A 15,008-nucleotide genomic window follows, 5' to 3' on the forward strand; every position below is an offset into this window, starting at 1 on the left:
CAGGATTTTGGTCACCCCCCCAGTAAGCCATGGTATCCAGCACTTTAACTTCCGTGCCACCTGGTGACCCAAACATGCTTTTTGTTTATTTGTTTTTGTTTCTGCCATAGGTCACTTGTACTTCCCAGAGAGAGAAAGAGTGAGAAAGAGAAATCACCCCTCCCCCAGGGGGAGATGGCCACACTACGGTCTCTTCTCCTTCATTCTTCTCTCAGGATTTGGGCACACATGTGCATGGACTGGGTGTGGTTTTCAAGCTCAAGCACAGTTGGCCATATGGGTGTCCATTGCTGTAGCCACTATGCCATCTTCTGTCCCAATGGGCTTCATTTTTAAAGGACAGTAATTATAGTGGTCAGGCTAACCTAGTCAATGACTGGGAATCACCAGGCTAACTGTCTAGTAGAAGAGAAATGGGTTCCAAAGATGATAATTCAATACGAGTTACTTCCATTTCATTTAATAACCTTCTACAGTATTATAGTGAGAGCACTCTTGAGAAATCTGATATACTGCTTTGGAGACTCTCTTTCTATTTTAGTTATTTTTTGTTAATGCAGAGTTGAGCATATTCATCTGTAGGTAATTTAAAATGTGGCATGAAGGATTTTTAATTTTGCTTTTTTGGAACATTAGACCAGTTTTAGGTTCCTCGACTGAATTTTTTTAAGAGAGATTTTCGCTTTAGGGCAAATGTGCTTACCAGAGACACAGAAAGCAGAAATCACTTCCCAGAGGAGATAGCCACACCACAATCCCTTCACCTCCATTCTCTTAGGATTTTGGACACACATGCACACATGCCTGACATGAGTTTTAAGCCACTGGATCTGGGACTTGAACTGCAGTCAACCAAGTAGAAGTCCAGTGATAGAATCACAGAATCATTACACCATCTGCTGGTCCTCCTCAACTGAATTTCTAATGGCCTTTGTTATTTCCTTTTTTTTTTTTTTAAGAGGTTTTTGTTTTAGGGCATGTTGGAAAGAGAGAGAGAGAGAGACAGGCACAATGATAGAGAAAGTGAGAAATCACCCCGCAGTGGGAATGGCCATGCTGCAATTCGTTCACCTTCATTCTCCTTCTGGGATCTCAGACATTCATGTACACATGCCCAGCATGACTCAAACTGCGGTTGACCATGAGGGAGTCCAGCCACATAACTGCTATGCCATCTGCTGGTCCCAGTGGGCTTTGTTCTTATGCCTGGAAATGAATATGGATGCTGCCTACATAACAAAGCAAAAAGTATATATAGATGTAGATATAAGTATGGCCAAATTAGCAAAGATGATTTGAGTTTCATGTTTTTATGATTTGGGTTCATAGCTTATCCCTAACTCCTAAGTGGTAGAGCTAAGTGTAAAGCTCGACCATGGTTCGCGTCCCGGACCCGGTGGCTTAAACTCACGCCGAGCGCGTGTGCGTGTGTGCCCAAGATCCCGAGAGGAGAATGGAGGAGAATGGAGAAGGGATTGCTGCGTGACCATCCCCCCTGGGGGGTGATTTCTCGCTTTCTGTCTCTCTGTCTGTCTCTGTCTGTCTGGCGAGCACACGTGCCCTATAGTGAAAACCTCTCAAAAAAAAAATTTTATTTAATTCAAATATTTCAACCTGTAATCTAACAATTGCCTATGAGAAGGCCTAACCCATGGCCTGGTAGTTAAGAGAACAGGATCCCACATGGTCAATCATGGTTCAAATCCTATCCCTGATAGCTTAAAAAACACACCAGGCATATGCGCATACATACCCAAAATCCTGACAGGATGTAGAAACAGTGGAGAAGAGATTGTGGCATGGCTATACCCCATTGAGGAGTGTCTTCTCCCTGGTAGAAGGGAGGTAGCTGCTGTACTAGGCAAATATAATCTGATCTGATCCACTAGTTTATAACCTGAGATTGAGTTAATATATGAACAGACTTTAGCAATTTAGGGCAGGTCATTTACTAGTGTTCTTTTTTATAGACATTACTTGAACTTGGGACCAGCAGTTGGCATAATGGCTATGTTGCTGGACTCCCATGTAGTCAACCATGGTTTAAGTCCCAGATCCTGTGGCTTAAACTCACGCTGGGCACATGTGTGTGCATGCCCAAGATCTCTAGAGGAGAATGGAGGAGAAGGGATTGCAGTGTGGCCATCCTCCCAGAAGGTGATTTTTCACTTTCTGTCTCTCTGTCTTTCTGGCGTGCACGTGCCCTATAGCAAAAACCTCTCCAAAAAAGAAAAAAGAAATTACTTGAACTTTTTCATATTTGCAGAGCTTGGTTCAATATATACTAAGTCCCAGTTTATATACTAAGCATATAGACAATTGCTTCTTTTCTTTCTTTCTTTCTTTTTTCTTTTTCCTTTTTTTTTTTTTTTTTTTTTTTTTTTTTTTTTTTGTTTGGGGGCGGGGAAAAAAAAGACAGGGGAAGAGAATGAAAGGAAAAGAGACACACCATCCCCAGGGGGGATGACCACTCCACAATCCCTTCATCTCCCGTCTCCTCTCAGGATTTTGGTCACACCCCCAGTAAGCCATGGTATCCAGCACTTTAACTTCCGTGCCACCTGGTGACCCAAACATGCTTTTTGTTTATTTGTTTTTGTTTCTGCCATAGGTCACTTGTACTTCCCAGAGAGAGAAAGAGTGAGAAAGAGAAATCACCCCTCCCCCAGGGGGAGATGGCCACACTACGGTCTCTTCTCCTTCATTCTTCTCTCAGGATTTGGGCACACATGTGCATGGACTGGGTGTGGTTTTCAAGCTCAAGCACAGTTGGCCATATGGGTGTCCATTGCTGTAGCCACTATGCCATCTTCTGTCCCAATGGGCTTCATTTTTAAAGGACAGTAATTATAGTGGTCAGGCTAACCTAGTCAATGACTGGGAATCACCAGGCTAACTGTCTAGTAGAAGAGAAATGGGTTCCAAAGATGATAATTCAATACGAGTTACTTCCATTTCATTTAATAACCTTCTACAGTATTATAGTGAGAGCACTCTTGAGAAATCTGATATACTGCTTTGGAGACTCTCTTTCTATTTTAGTTATTTTTTGTTAATGCAGAGTTGAGCATATTCATCTGTAGGTAATTTAAAATGTGGCATGAAGGATTTTTAATTTTGCTTTTTTGGAACATTAGACCAGTTTTAGGTTCCTCGACTGAATTTTTTTAAGAGAGATTTTCGCTTTAGGGCACATGTGCTTACCAGAGACACAGAAAGCAGAAATCACTTCCCAGAGGAGATAGCCACACCACAATCCCTTCACCTCCATTCTCTTAGGATTTTGGACACACATGCACACATGCCTGACATGAGTTTTAAGCCACTGGATCTGGGACTTGAACTGCAGTCAACCAAGTAGAAGTCCAGTGATAGAATCACAGAATCATTACACCATCTGCTGGTCCTCCTCAACTGAATTTCTAATGGCCTTTGTTATTTCCTTTTTTTTCTTTTTGGAGAAGTTTTTGCTGTAGGGTGCATGCGCTCACCAGAAAGACAGAGAGAGACAGAGAGACAGAAAGTGAGAAATCACCCCGCAGTGGGAATGGCCATGCTGCAATTCGTTCACCTTCATTCTCCTTCTGGGATCTCAGACATTCATGTACACATGCCCAGCATGACTCAAACTGCGGTTGACCATGAGGGAGTCCAGCCACATAACTGCTATGCCATCTGCTGGTCCCAGTGGGCTTTGTTCTTATGCCTGGAAATGAATATGGATGCTGCCTACATAACAAAGCAAAAAGTATATATAGATGTAGATATAAGTATGGCCAAATTAGCAAAGATGATTTGAGTTTCATGTTTTTATGATTTGGGTTCATAGCTTATCCCTAACTCCTAAGTGGTAGAGCTAAGTGTAAAGCTCTTGAATCCTGTGTTTCCTTTTCCTTATCTCTAATCTTTATCTTGAAGGTTACCTACTTAAGTGGAAGTAAATGCTTCAGCTGTAACTCTGCTTCAGAGAGAGATAAGTGGATGGAAAACCTTCGCAGGACAGTTCAACCAAATAAGGTAATAGTGGCTTTGAATGTCTAAAAATGTACAACTTTGTAAATAGTAAGTTGATAGAGAGTGAATTATAGAAGGGAGTAATAATACCTTAATTTTTATAGAGTTTTACAGGTGTTTTTGTTTGGTAAGTATTTGTTTTCTATGAGAGAGAGAGAGCTAATGAGTAGAGCAAGGAGGGGAGAGGAAGATAGCTGTTTTGACAGGGTCTCACCATGTGCCATGCTCCTGCCCTAGCTCTCCAGTCAGCTATTTTGACAGGTCCACACCATTGCCCCCCACCTGCTTAGACTAGGCCAGGAAGTGAACCGTGGCTTCCCATGCAGCCCCAGCCACTGCACGGTGGCATCTTTCCACTTGTGCCACCACAGGTGGACCAGAGCTTTACAGTTTTAAACTACACTTAGGTGTTATGCCTTTCTATGCTAAAATCATCTTACTGCCGATATTACTATCATGCTTTTACCAATAGGGATGAGAAAATTCAGAAAAGTTAAGTAACTTGTCCAAGTGAGAAGCTAATACGTGACAGAAATGAGGCTAGAACATAAGCTTCTTAGCTACTTATCTTTTTTTTGTTTGCAGAAACTAGTTCAGTTGCCACTAGGCTGGCTATTTGAAAACTTACCATTACAAGATGATTTTTTTTTTTAACCCAAGTAAAATAGAATGGTTCTTTTAGATTCTGATACATTCTTGTTTAGAGCTTGCTACTATCCTAAACAATGTGATAGCAATCCTTTTCATTATCTTTTGACTCGCCTTAAGAATACATAATCAGCATCACCTACTTTAAGAGGAAACTGTTCTCTTTCTAGGATGTCAGTTTGCAAATTCAACTTTATTGCCTCTTTTTTAGGACAACTGCAGACGAGCTGAAAATGTTCTCCGTTTATGGATCATTGAAGCCAAGGACCTTGCCCCTAAAAAGAAATATTTCTGTGAACTGTGCCTTGATGATACCCTTTTTGCTCGTACAACCAGCAAGACCAAAGCAGACAATATTTTCTGGGGTGAACATTTTGAATTCTACAGCCTTCCACCTCTTCATAGCATCACAGTTCACATTTATAAGGATGTGGAAAAAAAGAAAAAAAAGGACAAGAATAATTACGTAGGCCTAGTCAACATCCCCACTGCCAGTGTGACTGGTCGCCAGTTTGTGGAGAAGTGGTATCCAGTGAGTACACCTACACCCAACAAAGGAAAGACAGGAGGCCCTTCTATTCGGATTAAATCGCGTTTCCAAACTATCACCATTCTGCCTATGGAGCAATACAAAGAATTTGCAGAATTTGTCACCAGCAACTACACCATGTTGTGTTCTGTCCTTGAGCCAGTGATTAGTGTGAGAAATAAAGAGGAGTTGGCTTGTGCCCTAGTGCACATTCTTCAGAGTACTGGCAGAGCCAAGGTAAGTGGAAAAGGGGCTTGCACTAGGTGAAATCTCTTCCCTATCTTTTATAAAGAAATGAAGACATGGGTACCATGAAAATCTAAATTAGAGAAATGTACTTTGCTCTTCATCAGGAAAATAGGAAAAATAATTAATTAAGAAAACTTATTCTCAGTTCTTATCTAGAAAAGATGGGGATTACAAAACTAAAGATATATTGTGTAAGAGCCATCACTATTGTCTGACAAAAGAAATGGTAGGATTGGTGTGACAACCCAACAGTGTATTCAAGATTCTTTATCTTTAGTTCTAGAGTGTTGTGTGGTGGTTTTCTCCCTCACTATTTTTGTTTAACATTAGCTATGACTGTATCCCTTCGGCACAGAAGGAGGTATTCCAGAAGCATGCTGGGTATTAGCAAGAGTCCTCCTGAGATTAAAAATCTATACTTGGAATAAAAATACCAAGGGATGTTATACAACTGGTAATATTTCATGATAACCTTATCTCATTTCATCCTGAATAGAAGTAAAAATTTAGGAAGATAGAAAAAGAAAAATATGCTGATTATAGGAAGAATAACGACCAGGAGATTATCTTTGACCTAAGAAGCATATTCACCTAAGTTGAATTTCCATTATGTTATATTCCATTATGTTATATGGTCACGGTAAAATTGTATTTCAGTTCCAGAGAAGTTCACAGCTAGAATAATTTATTTAGAAACAGTAAAATAAAATGCCGATGCAAATCAGAATATATCTATGTATTCAATATTTAGTCCCTTATCTTATTGCCTTCCTATTGATCATCTTTTTTTTGCTTGAATTTATATATAATAATCTTGAGCTTTCTGCCATTAAAAAAGCTTAAGAGTTTGGGGTGAAATGACATTGAAATTTTGAGTCTTGTCTTTGAAATTGTATGAATGTATTCTTTCAGCTTTTCAATTGTCCAAGGTTCAGAATGGATGTAAGATTTCTTACAATTACTGATTCACATATAATGTACATACAATTAAATGACAGCCATTCAAAGTAAAAAGTTCAATGACTTTTGGCAGATTCTGCCTGCATTGAAGCCACCTCTATAATCAAGATACAGAATGTTTCCATCACTCCTTACAGTTTCTTCCTGCCCGTTAGCATATGTTTTAATAATGATACCTGAGTCTGTGATTTCTTATGCTGTTAAACTGCCCCAGAGTAAGTACCATTAATGTTTAAGAGCATAATTTTAAGGTAAAAGTAAATCAGCATATTTTCTCATTTTTGGTTTTAAAGCTCTTAAAATATCCAGAAACTATATAACATTTACATTTCAAACTGAACAACCGTGAACATTGGGTTTACATCAAATTCTTTAGGACTGTTGGAGAATTAATAGCTATTTCTTGAGGACTTTATTTCTCCTTATGCCTTCCCTCTCCATGATGGCTTGATGGCTGAATGGCTGGCCAGGTAGACAGGCCAGCAGCCTAGAAAATGAGCTCAGGAAATTCCTTGCTGATATTATGGATCAATTTGTAGCTATTATACACAGAGCATGTAACACCTGCCAGAAACTACAGGATGCTGGAGCTTTAGTGGTGAACAGAATAGATACTGTCCTTGGCCTCGTGGGACTTACAGTTTCCTAGGGGAAACCAATATTAAATAATAACACAAATGAATGTGTGGTGACAGTGGGAAGTGCAGTCTAAAAAGAGATATGGTACTATGAGAACATGGAGCAAGAAGACTGGGCTCGTGAGTTCCAGGACTGAGCTCCTGGGGCCCAGGGCCAGTGTTGGTCAGGGAAGACTTCACCGAGGAAATGATGGTGAACTGAAACCGAAGGATCTCAGAATTATCTCCCTGACAATAGGGGTGGGAGAAGAGCAGAACAGAGGATGGCTTTTGCAGAAGGCTTTGTGATGAATAGAGAAGAGTGTGTGTAGAAAGGGTTTGGTGGATTAGAGGACCTGAGAAGGCAGCTCTTCTAGCTAGAGCAGAATGTAGAGAGAAGGGACAATACAAGGTTGCAAAGGTAGACAGACACTAGGAAACGTCGATTCTTGTGTGCTGCATTCACAATTACGGTCTTCACCAAAATGTAATGGAAAAATCTTGGAAGGAATTTGAAACGTAGGAGTAGTGACACCTAAGATTTTATCCTGACTGCCTTTTTTTTTTCCAAAGGAATCTGGTAGTGTAAGTTTCAAAATAGCATTTCCCGACTATATCCTATTTCATCAGTCTTCTACCCTATGTTATTTATTAGTTGCTTCTTGCCTGATTACACATTGTTCCACCAGGATTTTCTGACTGACCTGGTGATGTCAGAGGTGGACCGTTGTGGAGAGCATGATGTCTTGATCTTCAGAGAAAACACCATTGCCACCAAGTCCATTGAAGAGTACCTCAAGTTGGTGGGACAGCAGTATCTTCATGATGCACTGGGTATGGAAGAGAAAAACATGTTTTCTTTCCCTTTTGATTCTTAGGTTATTTCACCCTCATGGGTCAAATTCTGCAAGGTTTTGGTTCTAGCTGACTAAAATATTGAGGTTTGTTTCTCAGTGGTAAGAGTCTGCAGTACTCACCAGTGGAGGAACAGCTAATTCTCTTATTACAATATGTGCCGAAATAGAAAGCCCATCAGCATACATAGCTACTCGCAGCCCCCCCAAGTTCCTACTTCTACGTTATAGAATAATATTAATGGGTGTCACTACTAGACCTGAGGTAGCCTAGTTCTCCCAAACTGTTGGCTATTTATGTCAGGATATAAATACATTACCTAAGTCATGAAATTATTAACCTAACATTTGTTATTATGCATACAAAACTATTTTTTTTTGGAGAGGTTTTGCTATAGGGTACATATGTTTGCCAGAGAGACAGAAAGACAGGAAGTGAGAAATCACCCCCTGAGGGGATGGATACGCCACAATCCCTTCTCCTCTGTTCTCTCGGGATCTTGGGCACACACACGCACCCAGCATGAGTTTAAGCTACTGGGTCCAGGACTTAAACCACAGTCGACTACATGGGACTCCAGTGACATAGCCATTATGCCAACTGCCAGTCCCAATGCATACAAAACTATTCAAAATGAAGATACTCTTGCCAGTTTCTACAACTCCACATTCCTGCCTTCAAGGTCTCCAGAATTTTTAACATAAGAAATTTTTAGTATAATCAGTGGTTCTTGCCAACCAGGCCACTCACTTGCAGTTCCAGACATGGTTGTGATATTCAGACATTCACCACTAGAGGAAAGCCCTGTGCTGGCCACTCTGAGTACATCACAGTAGATCAGATGTGAGTTCCTTGAAGAAAGTAACTGTTTCTTTATCTCTGTAGCCCCACCCAGTACCTTGCGCAGAACCCAGGGTGATGCTGTCCAGTAGAATCGTAACACAAGCTTTGTGTGAGGGATTATAAAAGTACTAGCAATCAAGTATAAAAGGGGTAAAGAGAAACAAGTTAAATTAATAAAATTTTATTTAACTCAATATGGGGACTTCAAAAAGTTCATGGAAAATTAAAGTGCGAGTTTATTTTGGTGCAAAATTTCTGAAATCTATTCTCAATTTTTTCAAACATTCATTTTCTACAAACCTTTTGAAGATGCCATGTATATCCAAATGTGATTTAATAGCTAATCAGTAGAAAATGTATTAATGGGCCAGCCCATAGCCTGGCTAAGCAAGCTGGATCTCACATGGTCAACTGTGAAGTTCTTGTCCCGGATCTGGCAGATGTGTGTGCTTGTGTGACCAAATCCCAAAAGGACGGACAAAAGGAGGAGAAGGGATTGTAGCATGACCGATGCCCAAGCAAGGATTTTTTTTTTTCTCTCCCTTTCTCTTCCCAGTGAACACACACACCCTCTGGCAAATTTCAAAAGAAAAAATGTTACTAATGAAATATTTTTTATACTATTTGACATCCAGTGTGTATTTTACATTTGTCACACATTTCATTTTGCATTAACCACATTTCTAGTGCTTGATGGTCACCTGTGACTGTCAGGTATAGACAGTAAAGGTATGTTGAATAACTGCAGAGATTTTGCCCTCAGGGAGCTTATGATATAGAGATGTCCCAATGGCCAAAAAGAGAAAGAAAATCTGTGTTTTTTCAAGGAAATAAATTGACTGCCGCTGATGTAATTGTAAATTTTCCTGTGTGAAATATATTTATTTTGTGTATATAGCTTGAAGGGTAGAAAGGTTAAATAAAGCAGTGAGTCAGAGCAATGATAAAGATTAGCATGGGAAGAAGAACCACATGAACAAAAAGGTATGTAGATGAGTGAGTACTGGGCACACATAGAATAAGACCTTTTAGCAAAAAGAAATACATGAACAAGGACAACTTAGAGAACAGTTAGAACTACTTTGTTGAGAGCCTTGAATATCTGGCTTAGAATTTAGATTTCACAGTAGTCACTGGAGAGCTACTTGAAATGATGAAAGTCATAGAACTAGAAATCATGTAAATACTAGGCTTGAAAAAAGAAAAGTGATATTTCCACCTTACATACATTCAGTTTGAATTTCTAGTAGGAAATCTCAAATGTTCTAGGTTTAAAAAAAAGAAAAAGAAAAAAAACTAGATAGCACATCTGTCTAGATGGTTGTTGGAAAGTCAGGACTAACTCACCCATGTGGAGGAGTTAAATGAAGTTATAAGATTACCAGAGCAAGAAGAGAATTGAGCCAAAGACAGAGCTTATTGTGCTCATAGGTTTAAAGTATGAAGGAAGAGGAACATCAGAGAGGGAAAGAAAATATGCAAAAAAGAAAGAAAATCAGGAAAATACTGAGTCTGATAGACTGACAGCAAAGAGAATAAGTATCAGCAGAGTCTGAGACTACAGAAGGTACAGGGGGAAAATGACTATTGCATGTGACAACTTCAAGATCACTAGTGATGACTCAAACTGGTATGAGGTGGAAAAGAACCAGCTTGTAAGGGATCAGTAGCGAATGACTGGTTGAGACATAGGACCACTGTGTTTTACATGAATTAGCAATTAGTTTCTACTCTGTAGAAGTAAATTTCTTCTTTTCCTGCTTGTCTTCATGTTCTTTTCTCTACGTCATGTACTTTAGTTGGAGATATAATGGGAGGCCAGACAGAAGTGCAGAAGAAAAATGCAATGCTCTATGAGGCAATCCCACACGGGAAAGCTCCAGTCAAATCTGGAGAGCCTCCTGTTCATGCCAGACACGTGCTTCCTCATTATCCAGAACTGTCTGAAGGTTGGGATGATTTGCAGCATTGAGACCTATTGGGGGTGCTATCTCTGTCTCTGTCTCACTCACTTGTGGAAGAAATAAGTAAATAAGCAAACATTAAAAATTATGAGAAAAATAGTAAATGTAGATTTTCCTTGATATCAGGAAAAGTATAGAGAGGTTCATAGTTTCATTTAAAGAATGTATTACAGTTATAAATTATATCTCATGATCTGCTTTAATGACCTGTATTGTCTTATAAATGGTAACAGTGAAGCATCTCAAACAGTATCTTTCATTCTCTGAGCATAGGAATGAAAAATTATTGAACAACTTCCTCAAAATCAAATAATCATATTCTAAAATCCAGTGAACTCATAACAGGCTTTCTGAATGAAATAATTTCCAAAATGAAAAGTGGATATATGATCTTTGGTAAGACAACTAAAGAGCTGATTGGCCACTGAAGCATGAAAATTTACTGAGCATGGGAAGAAATTCATGTAACCCCTCAAAGATCTGTATTATCATAGTCACAATCCCAGAGGAAGGGCTGGGTTGGCAAAAATGGCTACTGCTTCCTAGAGCATAAATTTAATCAGTTGGAGCTTCCTCAGGACAAGGATCGTATTATCTTCTTCCCTTTAAAGTTCTGCTGTATGTCATAGACTTGGACAAAAATAAATGCTATTTCCAGACTACTTGACAAATTCTCAGAATTATTATTATTATTTCTTTTTGGAGAGACTTTTGCTATAGGGTGGGCATGTGTTCTCACCAGAGAGAGAGAAAACAAGAAATCACCCCCTAGGGGGGATGGCCAAGCCACAATGCCTTTTCCCTCCATGCTCTTCTTGGGATTCTAGACACGGATGCACATGCACCCAGAGAGAGTTTTAAGCTGCTAGGTCTGGGACTTGAACTGCTGTTGACTATGTGGGACTCCAGTGACGTAACCATTACACCATCTGCTGGTCCCTCTCAGAATTAACTTTTAAAGTTGTCAATCAATTATAACAATGTATACCTGGTTCTTAGTCTTCATTTATCTTGATTAAAGCATTACTTTTTACTGCACAGACTCTGCCACATTTAGACTTAAATCTTTCATCTGTTTCTCATTGAAATCAGACTGTGTGTCGATGTCCTATGACACATAGGAAGTACCACATATGAGATGTGGAAAATAAGTTCCTGAAAAGGCCTGATTTCTACCCTTAGTGGTGGAGGCAAATTCCTTTCAGCAGTAATATTGACTTATTCCTTCATGTGAAATTGTTTTGCTAGATAGTAAGGAGTTAATAGTTTACACAGAAAATATTCTGTAGAACATCTGGGCTCAAACTTATATTTAAATAACTTAGTGAGCACCTCCTTTGACTCTAATTTCTTTCAAAGACAAGAGAGCAAACCTAAATGGATTTTTAAATCTGTCTCAATCATTTCGATCAAGTAGAACTTCTAGGTGCAAGTCTATAAAACTTTACCATTCAGCATGTTTATTCCATATCATCAGACATAAGTTATGGTTTTAAAAGTGAAAATAATGTTCTCTCTTTGGAGGATTTTAAATATATTATAACCAGGAAAAAAAAAAAAGTAAGGCTGACACCATAAAAGAATAATTTACTTCTAGGCCCTCAAGTTACTTTTTTTGGTCTTTTCCTGAAGAATAAAAGAAAATGTCAAATTTTTTTTTCTTTCTTTAAGTTCATTTATTTCTTCTGTGAGAGAGAGAGAAAAGGAGAGAGATGGAAAGATGCATTTTCAACAGGGTACTCACACTGCAAGCCCCCCCAGCATTAACTGGCCTGAATCATAGGCTCACCCATGCATGCCTGGGATGTGAACATAGGACCTTGTCATGTGAGTCCAATTATGTTAGTGCTGTTCCACAATCTGGCCTGATTGTGTTATTTATTAATACTAGTTTTATTTCCATAGAATACGTAAAACCTCAAAAAAAAAAAAAAACCCCACTAAATTATATCTATGATACGAATTTAAGAGTTTGACCAATTTTTACATAGCGTACTTGACATTCGATTGCCTAATTTTAAATTTAGGTACTCTTCAGTGGTGATTGTGTGGAGCCACCTAGCATAGGAAACATAGAGACTATGTTAAGTAGAAATCATGTGAGAATTACTAACATTTCTGTTTGTTTGTTTGTTTGTTTGTTTGGGGTTTTTGAGGATAGTCTTCCTATGTTGTGATTCTCCTTGCCTCAGCCTCCCAACTGGGACTACAGGCACACACCACCATATCTGGCTCTTTTTCATACAGCATCTTAGAATAATTTCCAGGTCAGCCTTGAGCTCATAGTCCTCCTCGAGCTTGAGCTCACCTCCCCGAGTCACTGAGATTACAGGTGCATCCCATTATGCCCAGCCTTTAGGTTGGACATTTAGGTTGGACTAGGAATCAAACCTGGACCTCCTGGATGTCCCAACCTGTGGAGCACAGCATCTTAGTAGCATACACCACCATGACTGGGCTGGCCAGGGCCAAGAATTGGTATTCTTTTTATTTGTTTGTTTGTTTAAGTTTTTGCTATAGGACATGGGTGCTCACTGGAGAGAGAGAGAGAGGGAAAGTGAGAAATCACCTGGGGGATGGCCATTCCACAGTCCTTTCTCTGTTCTCTTGGATTTTGGGCACACAAACGCATGCACCCAGTGTGTTTTTCAAGCCACCAGGTCTGAGATTTGATCCTCATAGTTGGCTGTGTAGGATCCAACCATCTTAACTATCGTGCTACCAGCTGGACTGAGAATTGGTAACATTTTAAAAAGCTTTTGCTAATTTTGGCCATTTTACTTCTCAAAAAATTATTTTAAAAGTACATAGTTTATATACAATACTTTTAGTACAGAGCTTTTACTAAGTACTAAACACCTTATTAGGAGCTTTTTTCATACATTATTTCTGATCCTCAACATAACTCTACAAAGTGGGTCTTATTTTTTTTTAAGAATTATTTTATTGAACTTTATTTTATTTATTTATTTATTTATTTATTTATTTATTTATTTATTTATTTATTTAATTTGACCAGAAAGGGACAGAGAGAGTGGAGAGAGAGAGAGAAAGTAAGAAACCAAGCTGCCAGGCCCAGGACTCAAACCACAGTTGGCCATGTGGAAATCCAGCACTCTTAACCACCACCCCACCTGCTGGCCCCAGTGTTCATTTCTAAACACTATTTTAGAAATGAAAGAGCTGAAGCATGGACTAATGACGTGACCTTTCAAGGGTTTACAGTCAGTGCAGTGATGGACCCAAAATTTGGTTTTCAGGGTTTTTTGTTTTTGTTTTTTGTTTGTTTTGCTTTCTCTTCTCTTTCTTTTTTTAAATTTAATTTTACTTTTTTCATTATTACTTATACATTTAATCACTATATATCATTTAGATTGTAAAAAGACTTTATCCAGCATGATATACAGCTCAGTCCAACCCCATTGAGAATACCATACTTATCAATAAACAGATAATGAACCATATTTTTGTTCCACAAATGTCTTACCTCTCTATTTTTTCCTCAGATTTCCTTTTCTATGTTCTTCTCCTCCCATACTCTTTCCACTTTGTCTCTAGTGTCCTTAACAATTTTTAATGCTTTTATGTTCTCCAGTCTTTCAGTCTCTATCGTAGAGTGTGGACAGTTGGTATATGTTTAGTGGAGACATACAATGTCTCTCTTTTATAGCCTGACTGGCTTCATTCAGCAACAAATCCTCCATCTTTGTCCACTTTTTATCAAATTCCAGGGCCTTGTTATTTTTTATGGCTGAGTAGTATTTCATGGAGTATATGTGCCACATTTTTCAATCCATTCATCTGTTTGTGGACATTTGGGTTGATTCCATGTCTTAGCAATCATGAATAAGGCTGCAATGAATATAGATGTGCTAGTGCTCTTCCAACTGATTATTCTTTTGTCCTTTACATAGATACTCGGGGTGGAATTTTTGAATAATATGGTAGTTCTATTTAAAGTTCTTTGAGGAACCTCTATATTGTTCTTCACAGTGGCTGGACCAATTTACATTCCCACCAACAGTGTAGGAGTGTTCTCCTTTCACCACATCCTCTCCAGCACTTATCATTATTTGTTTTTTAAATCTTCACCATTCTGACTGGAGTTAGGTGGTATCTCATTGTGGTTTTGATCTGCATCTCCCTTACAACGAGGGATGTTAAGAATTTTTTCATATGCTTTTTGGCTGTTCATATGTCTTCCTTAGAGAGCTGTTTATTCAGCTCATTTTTTCCCATCTTTTAATTGGATTAATCATTTTCTTCCGGATAAGCTGCTTGAGTTCCCTGTGTATTCTGGTTATAAGTTCCTTATCTGAGGCACAGGTA

The 15,008-nt window shown here is 38.9% G+C and overlaps 1 protein-coding gene across 1 annotated transcript in view; it reads left to right on the top strand.

Annotated features, from left to right (window-relative positions):
• RASAL2 (RAS protein activator like 2) overlaps window positions 1–15,008 on the top strand; it is a gene marked incomplete at its 5' end in the record, with an annotated part of 117,190 nt that overhangs the window by 52,315 nt on the left and 49,867 nt on the right. Inside the window, 3 exon segments of the mRNA XM_014583895.2 lie at window positions 3,919–4,017; window positions 4,874–5,428; window positions 7,707–7,851. Coding sequence (XP_014439381.1) covers window positions 3,919–4,017; window positions 4,874–5,428; window positions 7,707–7,851 — 799 coding nt within the window.

The sequence above is a fragment of the Tupaia chinensis genome, unplaced genomic scaffold, assembly GCF_000334495.1.
Source record: "Tupaia chinensis unplaced genomic scaffold, TupChi_1.0 Scaffold000074_1, whole genome shotgun sequence".
Classification (NCBI taxonomy): Eukaryota; Metazoa; Chordata; class Mammalia; order Scandentia; family Tupaiidae; genus Tupaia; species Tupaia belangeri.